Below are 19482 nucleotides of genomic sequence, written 5' to 3' on the forward strand. Positions count from 1 at the left end.
GCCAGGCTGGTCTCGAACTCCTGACATCAGGGGATCCACCCGCCTCGGCCTCCCAAAGTGCTGGGATTACAGGCATGAGCCACTGCGCCTGGCCTGCCCCACCTACCTTAAGTTCAGGGAGAAGCCATCTCCCCAGGACCCAGCCCCAGGCCTGCACCATAGATGCTCAAAGACTTGAAGGAACCGATTAATAATTGATTTTAATCACAGAAATCTGCCTGGGCTTGAGCACACTGAGGGGACTCCATAGATTTGGAGGTCCTCCTCTTCCGGGAGGCCTGCTTCCTGCCCTGATGAATCCCTACCTCATTTCAGTACAAACTGAGGAACTTGAAAAACATCTGTGCACTGGGACCTCCCCTCACAGGAAGGTTGAAAGCAGCACAACTGAGTCAGCAGCACATTCAGGAGGTGCTCAGTGGGGAAGCAGGAGACAGAGGCAGCACTAACAGGGCCCGCTCCAGGCATGTCACAGCCACACATCACAGCACTTTGCGTTTTGCCACAACACAGCAGCTCTGAGCTCAATCCTTGCATCTCAAAAGTGCATTTATGATTAAAATCATGCTCGACATGAAGCCTTATGATGTGCAGTTTAAAAAGAGAAACGGGTCCAAATCAGCACCAACAGAGCCCTGCAGGAGGCTCCAAGACTTGCCCCAGAGATAGCAGGAGGACCTCATGTGCATGTTCATCTGTAAGGAGGGCGGTGGATGCAGCAGCAGGGGGCTGAGCCCAAAGGCAGCAGGTGGGGGCCTCTCGTAGTGTGATCCTAGGCAGGCCACTCCCTTACCCCTGGTACCCTCACCTGAAAAATGGGATACCACCACGAGACAACAGAGCCTGTGTAGAATATAAGCGAAAGGGCAGCCTGGAAGGGGACAGGCGGTGGTGGGAGGCTGGCTGCCTCTGGAAGACCTGTCCTAGTGGAATCAGCCCCCACCCCCGCCCTGCCTTCCAACCCTTGAACCACCAGGCAGTAGACACATTCCCCTGGGAAACAGAATTTGCAAGGCAGGTGGAAAGAGCAGCACTCGCACTGGCTGTGACTGCTGAAAAATGCACATTGGCCCTTCTCAAGGACTGAAAGGAGATTTAGAATCACATTTAAAATTAACCTTTGACCCCCTTCCTGTAAAACTGAAGATCACCCTCCAACAGCCCTAACAAACAGGCTCCAGCCGTCTCCTGATCCTAACCCGGTGCAGCAAGCTGACTGGACGCAGCAAGGCCATCACCGAGGTTCCACAGGGTGGAGGCGGCCAGGCTGGCTCACTGCATGAGGTGGACAGTTGCCGCCTTGCGGATGAGCCGCTCGGTCAGGGGCGAGTTGGGCTTCAAGGCATCACGCTCCATCAGAAGGCTCCTGTGGAAACAGATATGGAGGTTCTGTTGCAGAACCTTCTAGAGGGATGTGGGGCCTGGCGGTCCCTTGGTCCCAAGGCAGAACACAGGCAGGCTGGACTGCGGCACTGAGGGAATAGCAAGGGCCAAGGCCCAGGGGCAGGAGGCCTGGCCTCAGTTTGGAGAGAGGTAAGGATGGGAGGGCACAGACCTCCAGTGCAGGAAGCCACACCCAAGATGGGGCAGAACAGGTATGAGTGGGGAAAACCCAGGTTGGAAGAGAGGAAGTCCAGGTACACTTTGAGGTAAAGACCCTGCTGTGGACTGAATGTCTGTGTCCAGGCTGAATGTATATGTTGAAGCCCAAATGCCCAAGGTGATGGTATTAGGAACAAGGCCTCATGGAGGTGATTAAGTCATGAGGGTGGGGCCCTTGTGAATGGGATTAGTGCCCTTATAAGAAGAGGTGAATGTGGTGGCTCACCCCTGTAATCCCAGCACTATGGAAGGATGAGGCAGGAAGATTCCTTGAGCCCAGGAGTTTGAGTTTACAGTGAACTGTGATCACGCCACTGCATTCCAACCTGGGTGACCGAGTGAGACCTTGCCTCTAAAAATATAAAAAAATTTAGAAAGAAAGAAGAGACGTGAAAGAACTGGCACTCAAAGGAAAGGTCATGTGAGGACACAACAAGAAAATGGCTGTCCACAAGCCAGGAAGAGAGGCCTCAGCAGCAACTGAACCCAGCCAGGCCTTGATCCTGGACATTCCAGCCTCCAGAACTGTGAGACAATGCATGCCCACCGTGCAAGTCGCCCAGTCCGTGGCACTTTTTTTTTCTGAGATGGAGTCTCCCTCTGACATTCAGGCTAGAGTGCAGTGGTGTGATCTCAGCTCACTGCAACCTCCACCTCCCAGGTTCAAGTGATTCTCCTGCCCCAGGCTCCTGATTACCTGGGATTACAGGCACCCACCACCATGCCCGGCTAATTTTTTGTATTTTTAGTAGAGGCAGGGTTTCACCATATTAGCCAGGCTGGTCTTGAACTCCTGACCTCAGGTGATCCTCCCACCTTGGCCTCCCAAAGTGCTGGGATTACACGCATGAGCCACCACGCCCGGCCTGTCTGTGGCACTTTTAAAGTAACAGCCCAAACTGACTAAGACAGTCCCCAAACATCTGACAACAGTGGTTCTGTAGGGCATGGGTGGTGTGAAAGGGCTGGGGCGAGGCACTCAGTGTGTGGGGGCACCATGGCTGGGGGTGGAAGGTTTCCCACCCTGGGGGCTGGTGACCTGTGCTGATGGCCCCATGGATGCTGCCTGGTGGCAGGACAGGACTTGGAGAGAAGGTACCCCCACACCTCCTACGGCGGTCAGCTCCCCGTGCGGCCTGCTCTCCCCCACTGGGCCTTGGGGAAGGCCACATCAGCACCGCCATATTGCCCCCCAGATGCTCACCCCAGCTCCACCCTCAGTCCTCCTGTCCACACAGCCACTTTCCCCACTGCTGCTGCCAGAGGCACCAACTCCCACCCACACCACAGCCTGAGCTCCCCAAAGGGCTTAACCACTAAAGAAACATGCATGGTTTTGTCTATGGCCATGTAAGGGCAAAGCGAGGAGCATGCGTCCAAGACATTTTACAGTTTTAGGCGGTTCAAGTGCTGCCAGCTAGACCTGTTTCATCAGTACCACAGAACCTGCACAGCTCAGTTTGGGTAACCCTGCCTGGGGGGAGCTGCGCTGGTGCACCTGCGCCTAAACCACTGGGCTTGTCACCAGCCAAGGGCCTCCTGTGGCCCCGGGCTGCCACCTGCTCTCACAGCACACCTTCCCCACCAGGCACCCCATGGCTCCTCTATTCTTCCTTTCACCTATGTCTGAGGGTCATGGGGGACCTGGGCAAGGAGAGGTGTCAAAGTCGCCCGTCAGGCATACAGGGGCTATGCAGCCGCTGGCCAAGGGCTCAGCAGCCTGAGTGGAGGGAGGCCAGCCGGGCCATGGAGGCACCAAGGCTGCTGGCAATGGTGGGGGCTCCTTGGAGTTCCCCTACCCTCTCATCTGCCAGCTGTGCCGCCCTCATGACACTCACCTGCCAGCCACACCACCCCAACACTCAACCGCCAGCCACACCACCCCAACACTCAACCGCCAGCCACACCACCCTAACACTCACCCTCCAGCCACACCACCCCAACACTCAACCGCCAGCCACACCACCCCAACACTCAACCGCCAGCCACACCACCCCAACACTCAACCGCCAGCCACACCACCCCAACACTCAACCGCCAGCCACACCACCCCAACACTCAACCGCCAGCCACACCACCCCAACACTCAACCACTAGCCACACCACTTCCTAACGCTCACCCTCCAGCCACACCACCCTCCTAACGCTCACCCTCCAGCCACACCACCCAAACACTCACCCTCCGGCCACACCACCCCAAACACTAAACCGCTAGCCACACCACCTTCCTAACGCTCACCCTCCAGCACACCACCCTCCTAACGCTCACCCTCCAGCCACACCACCCTAACACTCACCCTCCGGCCACACCACCCCAAACACTCAACCGCTAGCCACACCACCTTCCTAACGCTCATCCTCCAGGCCACACCACCCTCTACGCTCACCCTCCAGCCACACCACCCCAACACTCACCTCCAGCCACACCACCCCAACACTCACCCTCCAGCCACACACCCCAACACTCACCCTCCAGCCACACCACCCAACACTCACCCTCCAGCCACACCACCCCAACACTCACCCTCCAGCCACACCACCCCAAACACTCACCCTCAGCCACACCACCCTAACACTCACCCTCCAGCCACACCACCCCAACACTCACCCTCCAGCCACACCACCCCAACACACTCACCCTTCCAGCCACACCACCCAACACTCACCCTCCAGCCACACCACCCTCCTAACGCTCACCCTCCAGCCACACCACCCCCAAAACTAACCACCAGCCACACCACCCCAACACTCACCCTCCAGCCACACCACCCAACACACTCGTCCTCCAGCCACACCACCCCCAACACTCAACCGCTAGCCACACCACCCTAACACTCAACCGCTAGCCACACCACCCTAACACTCACCCTCCAGCCACACCACCCCAACCACTCAACCGCAGCCACACCCACCCCAACATTCAACCGCCAGCCACACCCACCCCAACACTCACCCTCCAGCCACACCACCCCAACACTCAACCGCCAGCCACACCACCCCAACACTCAACCGCCAGCCACACCACCCTAACCACTCAACCGCCAGCCACACCACCCCAAACACTCAACCGCCAGCCACACCACCTAACACTCACCCTCCAGCCACACCACCCCAACACACTCGTCCTCCAGCCACACCACCCTAACACTCACCCTCCAGCCACACCACCCTAACACTCACCCTCCAGCCACAACACCCCAACACTCAACCGCCAGCCACACCACCCCAACACTCAACCGCCAGCCACACCACCCTAACACTCACCCTCCAGCCACACCACCCTAACACTCAACCGCCAGCCACACCACCCCAACACTCAACGCCAGCCACACCACCCCAACACTCACCCTCCAGCCACACCACCCTAACACTCACCTGCCAGCCACGCCACCCCAACACTCAACACCGCCAGCCACGCCACCCCAACACTCAACCGCCAGCCCATGCCACCCCAACACTCAACCGCCAGCCAACGCCACCCTAACACACTCAACCGCCAGCCACGCCACCCTAACACACTCAACCGCCAGCCCACACCACCCCAACACTCAACCGCCAGCCACACCACCCTAACACACTCAAACGCCAGCCACACCACCCTAACACACTCAACCGCCAGCCACACCACCCCAACACTCAACCGCCAGCCCACACCCCAACACTCAACCGCCAGCCACACCACCCTAACACACTCAACCGCCAGCCACACCACCCCAACACTCAACCGCCAGCCACACCACCCCAACACTCAACCGCCAGCCACACCACCCCAACACTCAACCACTAGCCACACCACCTTCCTAACGCTCACCCTCCAGCCACACCACCCTCCTAACGCTCACCCTCCAGCCACACCACCCTAACACTCACCCTCCGGCCACACCACCCCAACACTCAACCGCTAGCCACACCACCTTCCTAACGCTCACCCTCCAGCCACACCACCCTCCTAACGCTCACCCTCCAGCCACACCACCCTAACACTCACCCTCCGGCCACACCAACACTCAACCGCAGCCACACCACCTCCAACGCTCTCCTCCAGCCACACCACCCTCCTAACGCTCACCCTCCAGCCACACCACCCCAACACTCACCCTCCAGCCACACCACCCCAACACTCACCCTCCAGCCACACCACCCCCAACACTCACCCTCCAGCCACACCACCCCAACACTCACCCTCCAGCCACACCACCCCAACACTCACCCTCCAGCCACACCACCCCAACACTCACCCTCCAGCCACACCACCCTAACACTCACCCTCCAGCCACACCACCCCAACACTCACCCTCCAGCCACACCACCCCAACACACTCACCCTCCAGCCACACCACCCCAACACTCACCCTCCAGCCACACCACCCTCCTAACGCTCACCCTCCAGCCACACCACCCCAACACTCAACCACCAGCCACACCACCCCAACACTCACCCTCCAGCCACACCACCCCAACACACTCGTCCTCCAGCCACACCACCCCAACACTCAACCGCTAGCCACACCACCCTAACACTCAACCGCTAGCCACACCACCCTAACACTCACCCTCCAGCCACACCACCCCAACACTCAACCGCCAGCCACACCACCCCAACATTCAACCGCCAGCCACACCACCCCAACACTCACCCTCCAGCCACACCACCCCAACACTCAACCGCCAGCCACACCACCCCAACACTCAACCGCCAGCCACACCACCCTAACACTCAACCGCCAGCCACACCACCCCAACACTCAACCGCCAGCCACACCACCCTAACACTCACCCTCCAGCCACACCACCCCAACACACTCGTCCTCCAGCCACACCACCCTAACACTCACCCTCCAGCCACACCACCCTAACACTCACCCTCCAGCCACACCACCCCAACACTCAACCGCCAGCCACACCACCCCAACACTCAACCGCCAGCCACACCACCCTAACACTCACCCTCCAGCCACACCACCCTAACACTCAACCGCCAGCCACACCACCCCAACACTCAACCGCCAGCCACACCACCCCAACACTCACCCTCCAGCCACACCACCCTAACACTCACCTGCCAGCCACGCCACCCCAACACTCAACCGCCAGCCACGCCACCCCAACACTCAACCGCCAGCCATGCCACCCCAACACTCAACCGCCAGCCACGCCACCCTAACACACTCAACCGCCAGCCACGCCACCCTAACACACTCAACCGCCAGCCACACCACCCCAACACTCAACCGCCAGCCACACCACCCTAACACACTCAACCGCCAGCCACACCACCCTAACACACTCAACCGCCAGCCACACCACCCCAACACTCAACCGCCAGCCACACCACCCTAACACACTCAACCGCTAGCCACACCACCCTAACACACTCACCCTCCAGCCACACCACCCCAACACTCACCCTCCAGCCACACCACCCTAACACTCAACCGCCAGCCACACCACCCTAACACTCAACCGCTAGCCACACCACCCTAACACACTCACCCTCCAGCCACACCACCCCAACACTCACCCTCCAGCCACACCACCCCAACACTCACCCTCCAGCCACCACCCAACACTCACCCTCCAGCCACGCCACCCCAACACTCACCCTCCAGCCACGCCACCCCAACACTCACCCTCCAGCCACGCCACCCCAACACTCACCCTCCAGCCACGCCACCCCAACACACTCACCCTCCAGCCACGCCACCCCAACACACTCACCCTCCAGCCACGCCACCCCGACACACTCACCCTCCAGCCACGCCACTCCGACACACTTACCCTCCAGCCACGCCACCCTGACACACTCACCCTCCAGCCACGCCACCCTCCTAACGCTCCCCCTCCAGCCACACCACCCTCCTAACGCTCACCCTCCAGCCACACCACCCCAACACACTCACCCTCCAGCCACACCACCCTCCTAACGCTCACCCTCCAGCCACACCACCCCAACACTCACCCTCCAGCCACGCCACCCTAACACACTCACCCTCCAGCCACGCCACCCTAACACACTCACCCTCCAGCCACGCCACCCTAACACACTCACCCTCCAGCCACGCCACCCTAACACACTCGTCCTCCAGTCACGCCACCCTCCTAACACTCACCCTCCAGCCACGCCACCCTAACACACTCGTCCTCCAGTCACGCCACCCTCCTAACACTCACCGTCCAGCCACGCCACCCGAACATACTCACCCTTCAGCCACGCCACCCTCCAGCCACGCCACTCTCCTAACACACCCTCCAGCCACGCCACCCCAACACACTCACCCTCCAGCCACACCACGCTCCTAACATTCACCCTCCAGCCACGCCACCCTCCTAACACTCATCCTCCAGCCACGCCACCCCAACACACTCACCCTCCAGCCACACCACCCTCCAGCCACGCCACCCTCCTAACATTCATCCTCCAGCCACGCCATTCTCCTAACGCTCACCCTCCAGCCACGCCACCCTAACGCACTCACCCTCCAGCCACGCCACCCTCCTCACACACCCTCCAGCCACGCCACCCTCCTAACACACTCACCCTCCAGCCATACCACCCTCCAGCCACACCACCCTCCTAACACTCACCCTCCAGCCACGCCACCCTCCTAACATTCACCCTTCAGCCACGCCACCCTCCTAACATTCACCCTCCAGCCACGCCACCCTAACACACTCACCCTCCAGCCACGCCACCCTCCTAACACTCACCCTCCAGCCACGCCACCCTCCTAACACTCACCCTCCAGCCACACCACCCTCCTAACACTCACCCTCCAGCTATGCCACCCTCCTACCAGCCCCATGCCTGGCCTGGCTAAACCCACTGCACTTTCGGGTGTGCCCTCAGCTGCTGCTCCCTCAGTGTGAGTTTACGTGTGTCTGTGGGACTTACTGCTCCCTGTCGCTCCCCCAACTACAGATGGGCTCCTGGTAGCCAGTGCCTGGTGTGCCTGTTCACTGCTACCTCTCGGCACCCAGCGCAGGCAGGCAAGAGAAATGAGCTGAGGTCTGAGCATTAGGTGTCAGCCAGGTGCGAAAGGAGAAAGGGTGTTCCAAGCGTGCAAAGGCCCAGGAACCTGAAAGAGCAGGACGTATTTGCGTACTCGGGTCGCTTAGCATGGCTAAAAGGGAGTGGGCTGGGGAGGGTGGGAGGTTGGACCTGGGGTCGAGCTGGCTCCACTTGGTCAAATTGAGCCCGCTAACAAAGGAGAACCAAATTCCCCGCAGCTTCCCAACCTCACAGCCTCAGAAGCAGGAGCATCTCAGGCTAAGGGTGGTGGGGCTTCCAGGCACTCCCGAGGTCTGCAGGGAGAGCCTGTGAAAGTCAGGAGTGCTGGGCAGGGGCCAGGAGCTCACCGGGCCACGTTCTTATGGACGCTGGAGGTGCAGTTTAAGGCCGCATGAATCAGCAGCTGGTTGAAGACGTCTCTCTGAAATACCAGTTGGGCATGTGAGGCTCCGGCACCTGGGGAAGGGGGAGGTGAGCCCCCGCCCACCGTGGGCTGCCTGCTCTCCAGGGGGACAGTGGTGTTGATGCCACACCCTCTATGACCAGCTTACAGGGCGGGAGCGTGAAAGACACAGTCACATCCACATTGTGGGCACCAACACCACGGGAGAGACTTGGGGGCTGCAGGGTGCCCAGACTCCCTGGCCCAGTCCCCAGGCACCCCGGCTGGCAGCCATCGGCTCACCTGGGCATTGCTCCCACCGAGCTGGACGATCCGGTAGCGGATGGGCAGAAGCAGCTCCAGGACGCGGTCAGGGTTCCCGTCCTCAGCCTCCACCAGGGCCTGGCACAGGGGCAGCCCCACATCTCGGGCCAGGAGGTGCTGGCAGTTCTCCCCTGGAGATCTGCGAACCCGAGACAGTGCCCTCAGCTGCCTGCCCATCACAGAACATCCGGGAGGGGCAGGGCCATTTCTTCCTCAGCAAGGTGTCCCTGGCCCAGTGCCTGACACATGCCACGCTGATGAGGTGAGGTGACAGGCGGGGCAGCCCATCAAGGGGACGGCACAGGGCACTAAGCTCAGACCTGGGTTGGAGTTCGCCCATTTCCAGCTACCTGATCCCCCACCTTCTGGACTCAGTTTGCTCATCTGTGAAGCAGGCATAACAGTGCCAGTCTAACAGAACTGTCATGATTGCTGACAAGACAGGCAAAGGCCTGGCACTGCAAGTCAAGGCAATCACCACCCCAAGAAGGGAATGGGCAGGGCAGCCCAGGTCCCCCAGGTCAGCCCTCACCAGCTCTTGACAGGCACCATCCCTGATTTAGATGGGGAAACTGAGGTTCAGACCAGAGGAGCACCCCGTCCAGGACCTCAGGGCCTTTAAGCAGCAGGTGTCTCTGGTTTCAGGGCTTCACTGTGTCCTCTCCCACAGGAGGCAGCCCTGTGACCCTGAGGATCTCATACCCACAATGGGGATGGAGGCAGCTCTGTGTCTTGGGGCAACCAGTTGTACAGCTGTGGGCCACACACCTGTGGGTGCACACACCTCGGGGGTCTGCACAAGAGGACGCATATCTATAGGGGTGCACACCTGGGAGCAGCCTCCATGGGCATCCCCCTGCTGCACTCACAGGCAGGGCAGGCACTGAACAGGTCTCGGCATGGCCCTAGCACCCCGTCACCCTCTCGGCAGGGTGAGGACCCCCACCCCAAGAAGGTCCCCTCTGCATACTCGCTGGCGTCCCGCAGGGTGGTCAGCAGCTCCTGTGTGGTCTGGTGGTCGTGTGCACCCAGGGATGCCATCAGGAAGTGTGCGTCATTGAACAGCAGGATGTGGTCTCGGCTGTGCTTCCGGGTCACAGGCAGGACATCCTGCCACCGCTGGCCCACAGACACCCCTGAGGACATGAGGAGGAGACCCAGGGCCTGGAATGAGGCTCTGGGGTGTGTCCTGTGCAAAGGCCTCCCCCACAGCGCTTCCCTTGGAGGCCCTGATGACCTTGTCCCAGGTGAGAGGCCGGGAAGGTAGGCAGGGCCATAGGCAGCGTCTGGCCTTGTGCTTAGGCCTCTGTTAGGACTGTTTAATTATAGAAGCCATGGACACGTTAAGTAGGAAGCATATTTTAAAAAGTGTCAAAGATTATTAAACAAAACCTCTGTCTGCTTTGACAAACCCCAGGCCTCTTGGATCCCTAGGCCTTCCCACACAACCCCAGCTTCCCCATGGATGCCCCGGGCTCCCCACTTTTCTCTGGGTCTCCAGCCTCAGCCTGCCCTTCCCACGGGTGGGCTCCCTGGTTCTTGCACCCCTCAGCCTGCTGTTGCCTGATCTGACCACATCGAGCCTGCCCTCTGGCCTCTTGTTCTGCAGCAGGCTGCTGGCTTCTATGTCCCGGTAGCTTTGGATGGTCTGCTTTCTCTGAGTGTAACTCTTTCCCTTGTCTCTGCCCAGCAAGCCCCACACATGCTTCTGTGGCTCACATTTCACCTCCATTAGGAAGCCTTCTGAATCTCTAAAACAGCCTGCCTTGTACTCCCTCCGGTTCCTGAATTGCTCAGCCCAGGCCTGCACCCCTCATTGTACTGCTGACCCAGGGCCTAGCCCAGGCCTCTGTGGTTCCAGATGGCTCTGCTGAGCCTGAGGTAAGGGGAGAACCATCTGGCACCCCAGTGGTTGGCTGGAGCCCTCGACAGCCCCCAGAGCTGTGGCTGATCCCTCCAGGCTACCTGCAGAACATGACAAGGTTGAGAAACCTGTCTACAATCCCAGGGAGTTGAGAAACTCTCTCATATTTTAGGAAAGGAGGTGGCACCGAGACAGGTGGCCAGGTGCCACCAGTGCCCCGAAGGCTTGGCAGGCCGGCAATGGGAACAGCACAGCAGGTGCCGCCCTGGGTGCAGAGCTGGAGGCTTCCACATCGAGGAGCGGTAGGAACTGTTAGAAAGGGCAGTGTGGCCTGGGCATCCCCTTCAGCTTGGGCCAGCTGGGAGGCAGTTGCAGAGCGGTACCCAAGGCAGTGGCCAGGTCTGAAGAGGAGTCTGGAGCGGCTCACCCATGAGCTCTTGCCCAGCCCTGGGCCTAGGCCACAGCACCCTCTTCCTCATGATGTGAGAGGAAGAGGCAGAAGCCAGTGGGGCTGCAGGGGTGGCTACCTTCCATCTGCAGGCGGTAGAGCATGGAGCAGCTGTCCACCATGTCCAGCATGGTACCACTGGCCTGCAGGCTGGGAAGGATCTGGAAGACAGGGTGCCAAGGCGGGCTCAGCCGGTGGGCCAGATGAGGGGGCTACAGGCACAGCTAGGGTCAGCCTGTCTAGGTGGGGTGGGGCCCGTATAGAGCAAGCCCTCTGCCACTGTCCCCATCACCTCAACTGACAGGCCCATCACCCTTGCCTGGGGTGTAGACTGCTCCAAGCACTAGAGGGGTCACCAGGCAGACCTGAAGAGAGTCCACTGCATTGCATACCCAGGGCCCGGACCAGGCCCAAAGCATCTGCCACCTCCCACCCCCGGGCCTCAGAGCACACTGGTGTGAGGGTTGTCTGCCTGATCACGTTTCTAGACTCAGCTTTGCTGAGCAGGCCACCTCGAGTTCTTGGAGTATGTCACCCATCACTTCTCTTTTTTTTTTTTTTTTTTTTAGACAGAGTCTCCCTCTGTCGCCCAGGCTGGAGTGCAAATGGTGCAATCTCGGCTCACTGCAACCTCCACCTCCTGGGTTCAAGTAATTCTCCTGCCTCAGCCTCCTAAGTAGCTGGGATTGCAGGCACCCACCACCACACCCAGCTAGTTTCTGTATTTTTAGTAGAAACGGGTTTCACCATGTTGGCCAGGCTGGTCTCCAACTCCTGACCTCAGGTGATTCACCAGCCTCAGCCTCCCGAAGTGCTTGGGATTACAGGCGTGAGCCACCACGCCCGGCCCACCCTTCATTTCTTACTATAACTTCCTGACCAAGGGAAATTACTGTGTGCTTTTCTCTGATGTTTAGATCCCCAGATCACAAGCATTTCTGTGGTTCCAGGCTTTTATGATGAAGCCATCCCTGGGGTCCTTGGAGCTGGGAGTCAGGCTTTCTTTTTCCCCCTCTCAAAAGAATGTCTGGGCCCGGGGAGGAGGAATGGGGAGTTAGTGTTTAATGGGTATAGGGTTTCAGTTTGGGAAGATGAAGAATGTTCTGAAAATGGAGGGTGGTGATGGTTGCACAATGTGAATGCACTTAATGCCACAGAGCTGTACCCTTCTTTTTTTTTTTTTTTTTTTTTTGAGATAGGGTCTCGCTCTGTCACCCAGGCTGGAGTGCAGTAGCGTGATCTTGGCTCACTATAACCTCTGTCTCCTGGGTTCAAGTGATTCTCGTGCCTCATCCTCCTGAGTAGCTGGGATTACAGGCGCCCACCACCATGCCCAGCTCATTCCTTGTATTTTTAGTAGAGACAGGGTTTCACCACGTTGGCCAGGCTGGTCTTGAATTCCTGACCTCAAATGATCCACCCGCCTCAGCCTCCCAAAGTACTAGGATTACAGGCGTGAGCCACCACACCCAGCCTTGTACACGTAATTTTATGTTATTTTTATTTTATTATAGTGAAGAAAAAAAATTCCGGCCGATTGCCCCATTGCACTCCAGCCTGGACAGCAAGAGCGAAACTCTGTCTCAAAAAAAAAAAAAAAAAAAAAAAAATTCCTATGGGTAGACTAGTTGTCTTACCAAAGAAAAGTGATCTGAAAGGGCTGGAGGAGAGTCCACAATTGCAGAGGTGAGGCCCTTACATGTGTAAATCTACCAGCACCCTTGGGGTGAGCAGGGCCAACCACTGTCCCCAGCATAGGCAGGGTTACAACATTGCTCGTGGCAAAATTAATCCCATGAGGCCTTACACAAGAAACATGTTCTTGCTCCAGCTGTTTTTCTGGCTGGGACAATCCTGAAGAACTCAAAGATCTGGTCTCTTTGAGACTCAAAGGCAAAACGCTACAACAAATTGAACACGGTGTGAGTGCAACTTACGTGACTATCAAAGATGGTCAGCGCGGCCTCATATTCGCCCTGGAAGAATAAAGTTCTCCTGATTAAACTCTGGAGACAGCAAAGTGTAATACTGGGACGTGAACTGAAAATGGCCAGGCCAAAGCCCCCTGAGCACATGGCCTCAGGCCTCCACCTCCTCTCAGAGGGGGACGGGCAGTGTCTTGGTGGCATTGGGATGGGAGAAGGTGAACCCGCTTTCAACCGGACCTTTGGTTCCCAGTGTAGAAAGGACAGCAGTGCCTGTGCCGCCACCACTGAAGAAACAGTTGCTGTGGAAGCATTCTCTCTCCTAGTGGAAAAGTTAATATAGGTATTGCTCATACTAACTGCTGTAAGCTTTTTCATGTATTCCTTTCTAGTCTTTTTCTTTTTTTTTCTTTGTTTTTGAGATGGGGTCTCACTCTGTCACCCAGGCTGGAGTGCAGTGGCACAATCTGGGCTAACTGTAACCTCCGTGTCCCAGGTTCAAGCGAGTCTCATGCCTCAGCCTCAGGACTACAGGGAGGCGCCACCACGCCCAGCTAATTTTTGTATTTTTAGTAGAGACCAGGTTTTACCATGTTGCCCAGGCTGGTCTCAAACTCTTGACCTCAGGTGATTTGCCTGCCTGGGCCTCTCAAAGTGCTGGGATTACAGGCGTGAGCACTGCGCCCAGCCGCCTTTCTCTTTTCTGCGTATGTTTCCTCTCCTGTACATTTAGCTGGGTTCTGTGCTGTCTTCCAGACACGATATCATCACATTCTTATGTCCTGACAGGGCCCTCATGTTCTCAGCATTTCTCACTTTTTGGACATTCAGGGAGCTTCTAGCTTTTGTGCAGGATAAAGAGCACTGGAAGTGACAGTATGGCACATGGAACCCTGCAGCGGAATCACTGGGGTCAAGGGTGTCATGAGCAGATGCCCCATACCCTAGCTCCCGCTGGAAGATCTCATGGCTCAGGCAGGTACACCCTGCGGGGTGGGGGTCTGGCTCTCGGCTCCAGCCACAGGCACTTGCTCTGAATGGTCTCTACAAGTTATACACCACAGACGTGATTTCCCGGCCTCTACAGTGAAAACTCCCTACAACAGGTCAAGCCTGGAATGCTCTTTGGAAACATTAATGCTCCATTGCATCAGGGCTCCACGGGATGTGAATATACAACAAAAGCCAGAAAAATCGTTCTCCCTCTGGAATTTCTACAGGATAAGACAGTGCAAACAGGCGGCCACCTTACCTTCTCAATCAGATATAAAGCCCAGTGCCAATAGTTATGACAAGCCAACATATCAGAGTCCTGGAGGAAAAAAAAGAATTTATGAAAAGTCTGAAGGCCTATGGGAAAAAAAAAAATGTTGTTTTGTGCTAATGCAGAAACCATCATTTTTTTTTTTTTGAGACAAAGTCTGGCTCTGTCCCCCAGGCTGGAGTGCAGTGGCACCATGTTGGCTCACTGCAACCTCTGCCTCCTGGGTTCAAGTGATTCTCCTGCCTCAGCCTCCTGAGTAGCTGGGATTACAAGTGTGCACCACCACACCTAGGTAATTTTTGTATCTTTGGTGGAGACAGGGTTTCACCATCTTGGCCAGGGTGGTCTCAAACCTCTGATCTCAGGTGATCCGCCCGTCTCAGCCTCCCAAAGTGCCGGGATTACAGGTGTGAGCCACCACACCCGGCCACAGAAACCATCATCTTTGAGTGCAGGAAACAATATTCTGTGTCTGTGCTGGGTGCCTCCGGCCACATAATCTCTTCCACTTGGAAGGGCAGTGACTATTATGCTGCATTTACCAAGGAGGAAACGGAGGCTAGGGGAGGTTCCCAACCTGCTTGCCTGAGCTGGGGAGCAGCAGCCCCAGGACCGGCGCAGAGGAAGTTACTTCAGCAAGTCCAGTTGTGCCTTCCTTACATGTGAAGTTGAGAAAAGGAATCACAGAGCCACTCCACAGGGAGTGGCCCAAGGCCCATGGGTGCCCAAACAGCTCAGGGCACTTGGATAAACTCCAGGCACGGTGGCTCATGCCTCCCAAAAGTAATCCCAGCACTTTTGGGAGGCTGAGGCAGAAGGATCAGTTGAGGCCAAGAGTCCAAGACCCACCTGGGCAACACAGGGACGAGACCTTGTCTCTCTAAAAAAAAAAAAAAAATTTAAATTAGCCAGGTGTGGTGGCACACGCCAGTAGTCCCAGCTATTTAGGAGGCCAAGGTGGGAGGATTGCTTAAGCCCAGAAGGTCGAGCCTGCAGTGAGCCCTGATTGTGCTATTGCACTCCAGCTTGGATGACAGAGAGAGAACCTGTCTCAAAAAAAAAAAAAAAACCAAACCAAACCAAAAAAACCTGCAGAGATCAGCAGGCCCAGGGCCAAACTCCAACAGGTGCTGGCAAAGCCCCGAGAGCCAGGGGGGTGGGTGGCACGTCAGTGACTCCCTTAGGCCGCCCTCAGTATGAAGCAGTGTTAAAGCAGGGCCTAGCCGGGCGCGGTGGCTCAAGCCTGTAATCCCAGCACTTTGGGAGGCCGAGACGGGCGGATCATGAGGTCAGGAGATCGAGACCATCCTGGCTAATACGGTGAAACCCCGTCTCTACTAAAAAAAATACAAAAAACTAGCCGGGCGACGAGGCGGGCGCCTGTAGTCCCAGCTACTCAGGAGGCTGAGACAGGAGAATGGCGTGAACCCGGGAGGCGGAGCTTGCAGTGAGCTGAGAGCCGGCCACTGCACTCCAGCCTGGGTGGCAGAGCAAGACTCCGTCTCAAAAAAAAAAAAAAAAAAAAAAAAAAAAAAAAGCAGGGCCTGTGCTGGGCTCAGAGCTGGCCCCTGCTAGGGTATTTCCAAGCTCGGGAGACTGGACTCATAATCCTCAACAAGGGACAGTGCCCAGCACTCAAAAACCTCAAACAAACCTCACTGTCCCTGAGAAGGGAACCTGACAGCTGCCCCCTTGACAGAGCTGAATCTGGAGGCCCGAGGGTCCTCCACTGTGTGGCTCAGACCGCAGAGCCCCTGCTTGGGAGCCAAGTGCTCACCCGTCCCTGATTTCTTGCTGACCCCAAATACAAAGCGGGTATTCTAATTAACGCTGAGTGAGCGACCCTGTGTCCCGTCCCGGGGAGGTCCCATCTCCCTTGAGCCCAACAGGCTCTCCTGACGCAGCCCTGTCTGTCCAGAGGGCCCACCTCCACCATGGCGCTAGCCTTTCCTTCTCTGAGTCCTCTGCAGGCGTTTCCGCCTCTGCCTGGACACCATTTTGTGTCCCCTGGAAAGAGGGACTGACAAAGCCTTCTGCACGGCCCATGTCTGCCTTGTACCCGGGCTCTAGGACACCAAACTGTGCAGCTCTCCTCTCCCTCACAGGCCACTGTAGGCTTTGGAAGCCTTGCTCAAGCTGGTGACGGTTGGGATGCTCTCCATCTTCCCCCTCTGTGTGACACACACCTGCTCATCCTTCAGTAGCCAACTCAGAGGTTGCCTCCTCCAGGACACCTTCCCTGGCCACTGTCTCCCCAAGTCCAGTTGAGTTTAATGCTTCCTCTGGGTTTCCACATCCCACAGAGGGTCCCTGTCATGGTGTAGCTCATGCGCTTCTAGGAGGCTAATCGTTCCTCTTGACCAGGCCCTATGAGGACAGAAGAGTCTGGGCTGGACCCTCAGTGGAGTTGCTAGGGCAAGGTATAGGCCTGGGGTGGGGACTAGAATCTTGACTGTGCTCTGCTCAGCAGCCAAACACCTGAGGCATGTGCAGGAGAAGGAGGAGAGGGAACCATGCCCCGTAACTCTTGTCCATAAAGCCTCAGCCTAACTCAAGAGGACGCACTGCATTTCCCAGGGAGGTGAGCCACCGACAAGCATCTTACCTTCCAGTGGGTCTCTGAGTGCTGCATGAATTCCAACCCATCCTTGATCTCTGCTTTCATCTCGTGGATGTGAGCGATGGTGTGCACCGACCATGCATCTGTCGGGTTAATAGATAAAGCCTACACAGGGTGCGGGGAAGAGGATTCCAGATAAAGCAGATCAGTCAGGCTGCCAGGGCAGGCGATGACAGGTCTCTAAGGGGCAAGAGGGGCCTGGGTTGAATGGGGTGGAGCAAGTGGGGGGACAGGGCTCTGACTCAAAACACTGACAATCAGCACTGCTTCCCGCCTGCCCAGGCACACCAGCTCACAGGCCTCACTGCCCGGTTCACAGATGAGGAAGCTGAGACTTAGGGAGGCTATGCGACTTCACCCAGCGGGACAGCAGCAGGATCTTTCCAAAGCCAGGGCTCAGACCCAAGCCCACAGCATTCTGCACACAGCCGAGGTGCCTGCAAAACATGCCCGCCCTCTCTGGGCCTCAGTTGCTGCCAGGAAGGCCACGGATGCTGCCTTCCTCTTAGAGAAGCGGTTACTGCCCATGTGAATGCGGTGTGAACTGTCAAGTCCTCCAGTGGCTGTGGCTGTCTCTTCCCACTACCACATATGTGAGGACACGTGGCTTTCTGCGTGCAGAAACAGCTGGCTTTAAGGTTATCACAGTTCATGACAACAGCCGCTCCCATGACCTGTGAGCTTGACAGCGACCAGCGAGGCGGCTGGACTCATGGAAGGATCCTCCCCGCCTAGCTGTTTCTTTCTTCTACTTATGCGTTCAGCTCATGTTTGCTAAGCATCTACTCAGTCCCAGGCGGAGCTTGGAAAATGGAGCAGTAAACTGAGGCTGACAGAAGTCCTACTGCCTGGCTTGCGCCCAGGTCCCCCATGCCAAATCATGAGTTCCCTCCAGCCCCACTGCCTCAGTCTCCCCACGCCTTTCACAGGGGTCCAGAAGCCCCACGTTCCTCTGCCCTGGCCCAGCACCTGCTGAGAGGCTTTTGGCAGGAGGTCGGCCCCAGCAAGCCCTGCCTCTCTGCCCACCACTCAGCTTTCGTGGGCCCAGTCCACTCTATGTGGAAACGGAGGGAAAGGAAGCGTGTCTGTAGGGGACTGTGGGCACCCCCGGGGCAGGGGCTCTGAGCACAGGACACTTGGGCACAGTCTAAGCAGGCTGGGCGCGGGGTCCTGAGATGAGACCCTGCTATTCTGCTTTCATGCATGGAAGGAGTGAAGGGTGGTGGCTGTCACCAGCTCTGATGGGCTGACTGGCTTCCTCCCTCTCTTGGAGCCCCACCACGGTTCCCTGGGAAGGAGTCCAAACTGCACTCCCAGGCTACAAGGCCCAGCAGAATCCAGTCCTCCCCTGCCCTCTACAGTCCTGGCTCCTGGCTCCCCGGCTTGCTGCCTCCTCCCTAAGCCTCCACCCATCGAGCCACTTGGAGCTCCAGGTCCCCAAGCTCTGTGGCTGTGCCTGTGGCTGCTGCCTGCCTGCTCCTGCCCTGGCTCCTCCTGCCCTCACTGGCCTGGGGCTGCAGACACATGGCCCATGTGTTACCACCCCTGGCCCCATCACAGCCCCCTTTTCCTGCCCAGTAGTTGCCTGTGGGGTGCTGGTGTTGAAGTCAAAGAGCTGGTGCCTGCAAGACAAGGGACAGGAGGCGAAAGGGGATCAACGGAGCAGGAATGGACCCTATCCACCACTTCTTGCTCCTTGCAAGGCATGGGGGGGACTTGCCACATCTGGTTTGCCACAGCTACTCTTGTCCAGAGCTTCTCCAACTGTCTCAGGAGCTCTCAGGTGCCCAGATGGATGCCATCCATAGGAGGGCCCAGCTGCCATGGTCTCCAAGGGACTTTCCTACAGCTGATCCCTGGATGTGGTGTCTGGTCACCTTAGGCCATAGAACCAAGACTGCCAGAAAGCCACTCGGGTCCCCCACCAGCCCTGACTCAGAGTTAAAGCCAAGAACGTATCACTCAAGACACAAGTCTCAGATTCTATAATCAGAGCAGTCTTCAGAGAGCCCAGGAACCATTGGGCCCCAGTGCTGTCTCCTGG

The 19482-nt window shown here is 57.6% G+C and overlaps 1 protein-coding gene across 2 annotated transcripts in view; it reads right to left on the reverse strand.

The window, feature by feature from the left end:
- Nucleotides 1-178: 178 nt before the first annotated feature.
- TTC38 (tetratricopeptide repeat domain 38) overlaps nt 179-19482 on the reverse strand; it is a 30802-nt gene continuing 11498 nt past the window's right edge. The window contains exons 7-14 of one of the 2 annotated variants that reach the window (XM_010366314.2): nt 17424-17543; nt 14807-14866; nt 13567-13605; nt 11709-11790; nt 10288-10453; nt 9297-9456; nt 8959-9032; nt 179-1366 (exon numbers count right to left, since the gene is read on the reverse strand). In XM_010366314.2, coding sequence (XP_010364616.1) covers nt 1273-1366; nt 8959-9032; nt 9297-9456; nt 10288-10453; nt 11709-11790; nt 13567-13605; nt 14807-14866; nt 17424-17543 — 795 coding nt within the window. In that variant the 3' untranslated portion in view covers nt 179-1272. Of the gene's footprint in view, nt 1367-8958; nt 9068-9296; nt 9457-10287; nt 10454-11708; nt 11791-13566; nt 13606-14806; nt 14867-17423; nt 17544-19482 lie in introns of both variants that reach the window. The other variant, XM_030914831.1, reaches the window with a different exon arrangement.

Source organism: Rhinopithecus roxellana, chromosome 13, assembly GCF_007565055.1.
Source record: "Rhinopithecus roxellana isolate Shanxi Qingling chromosome 13, ASM756505v1, whole genome shotgun sequence".
In the NCBI taxonomy this organism is placed as follows: Eukaryota; Metazoa; Chordata; class Mammalia; order Primates; family Cercopithecidae; genus Rhinopithecus; species Rhinopithecus roxellana.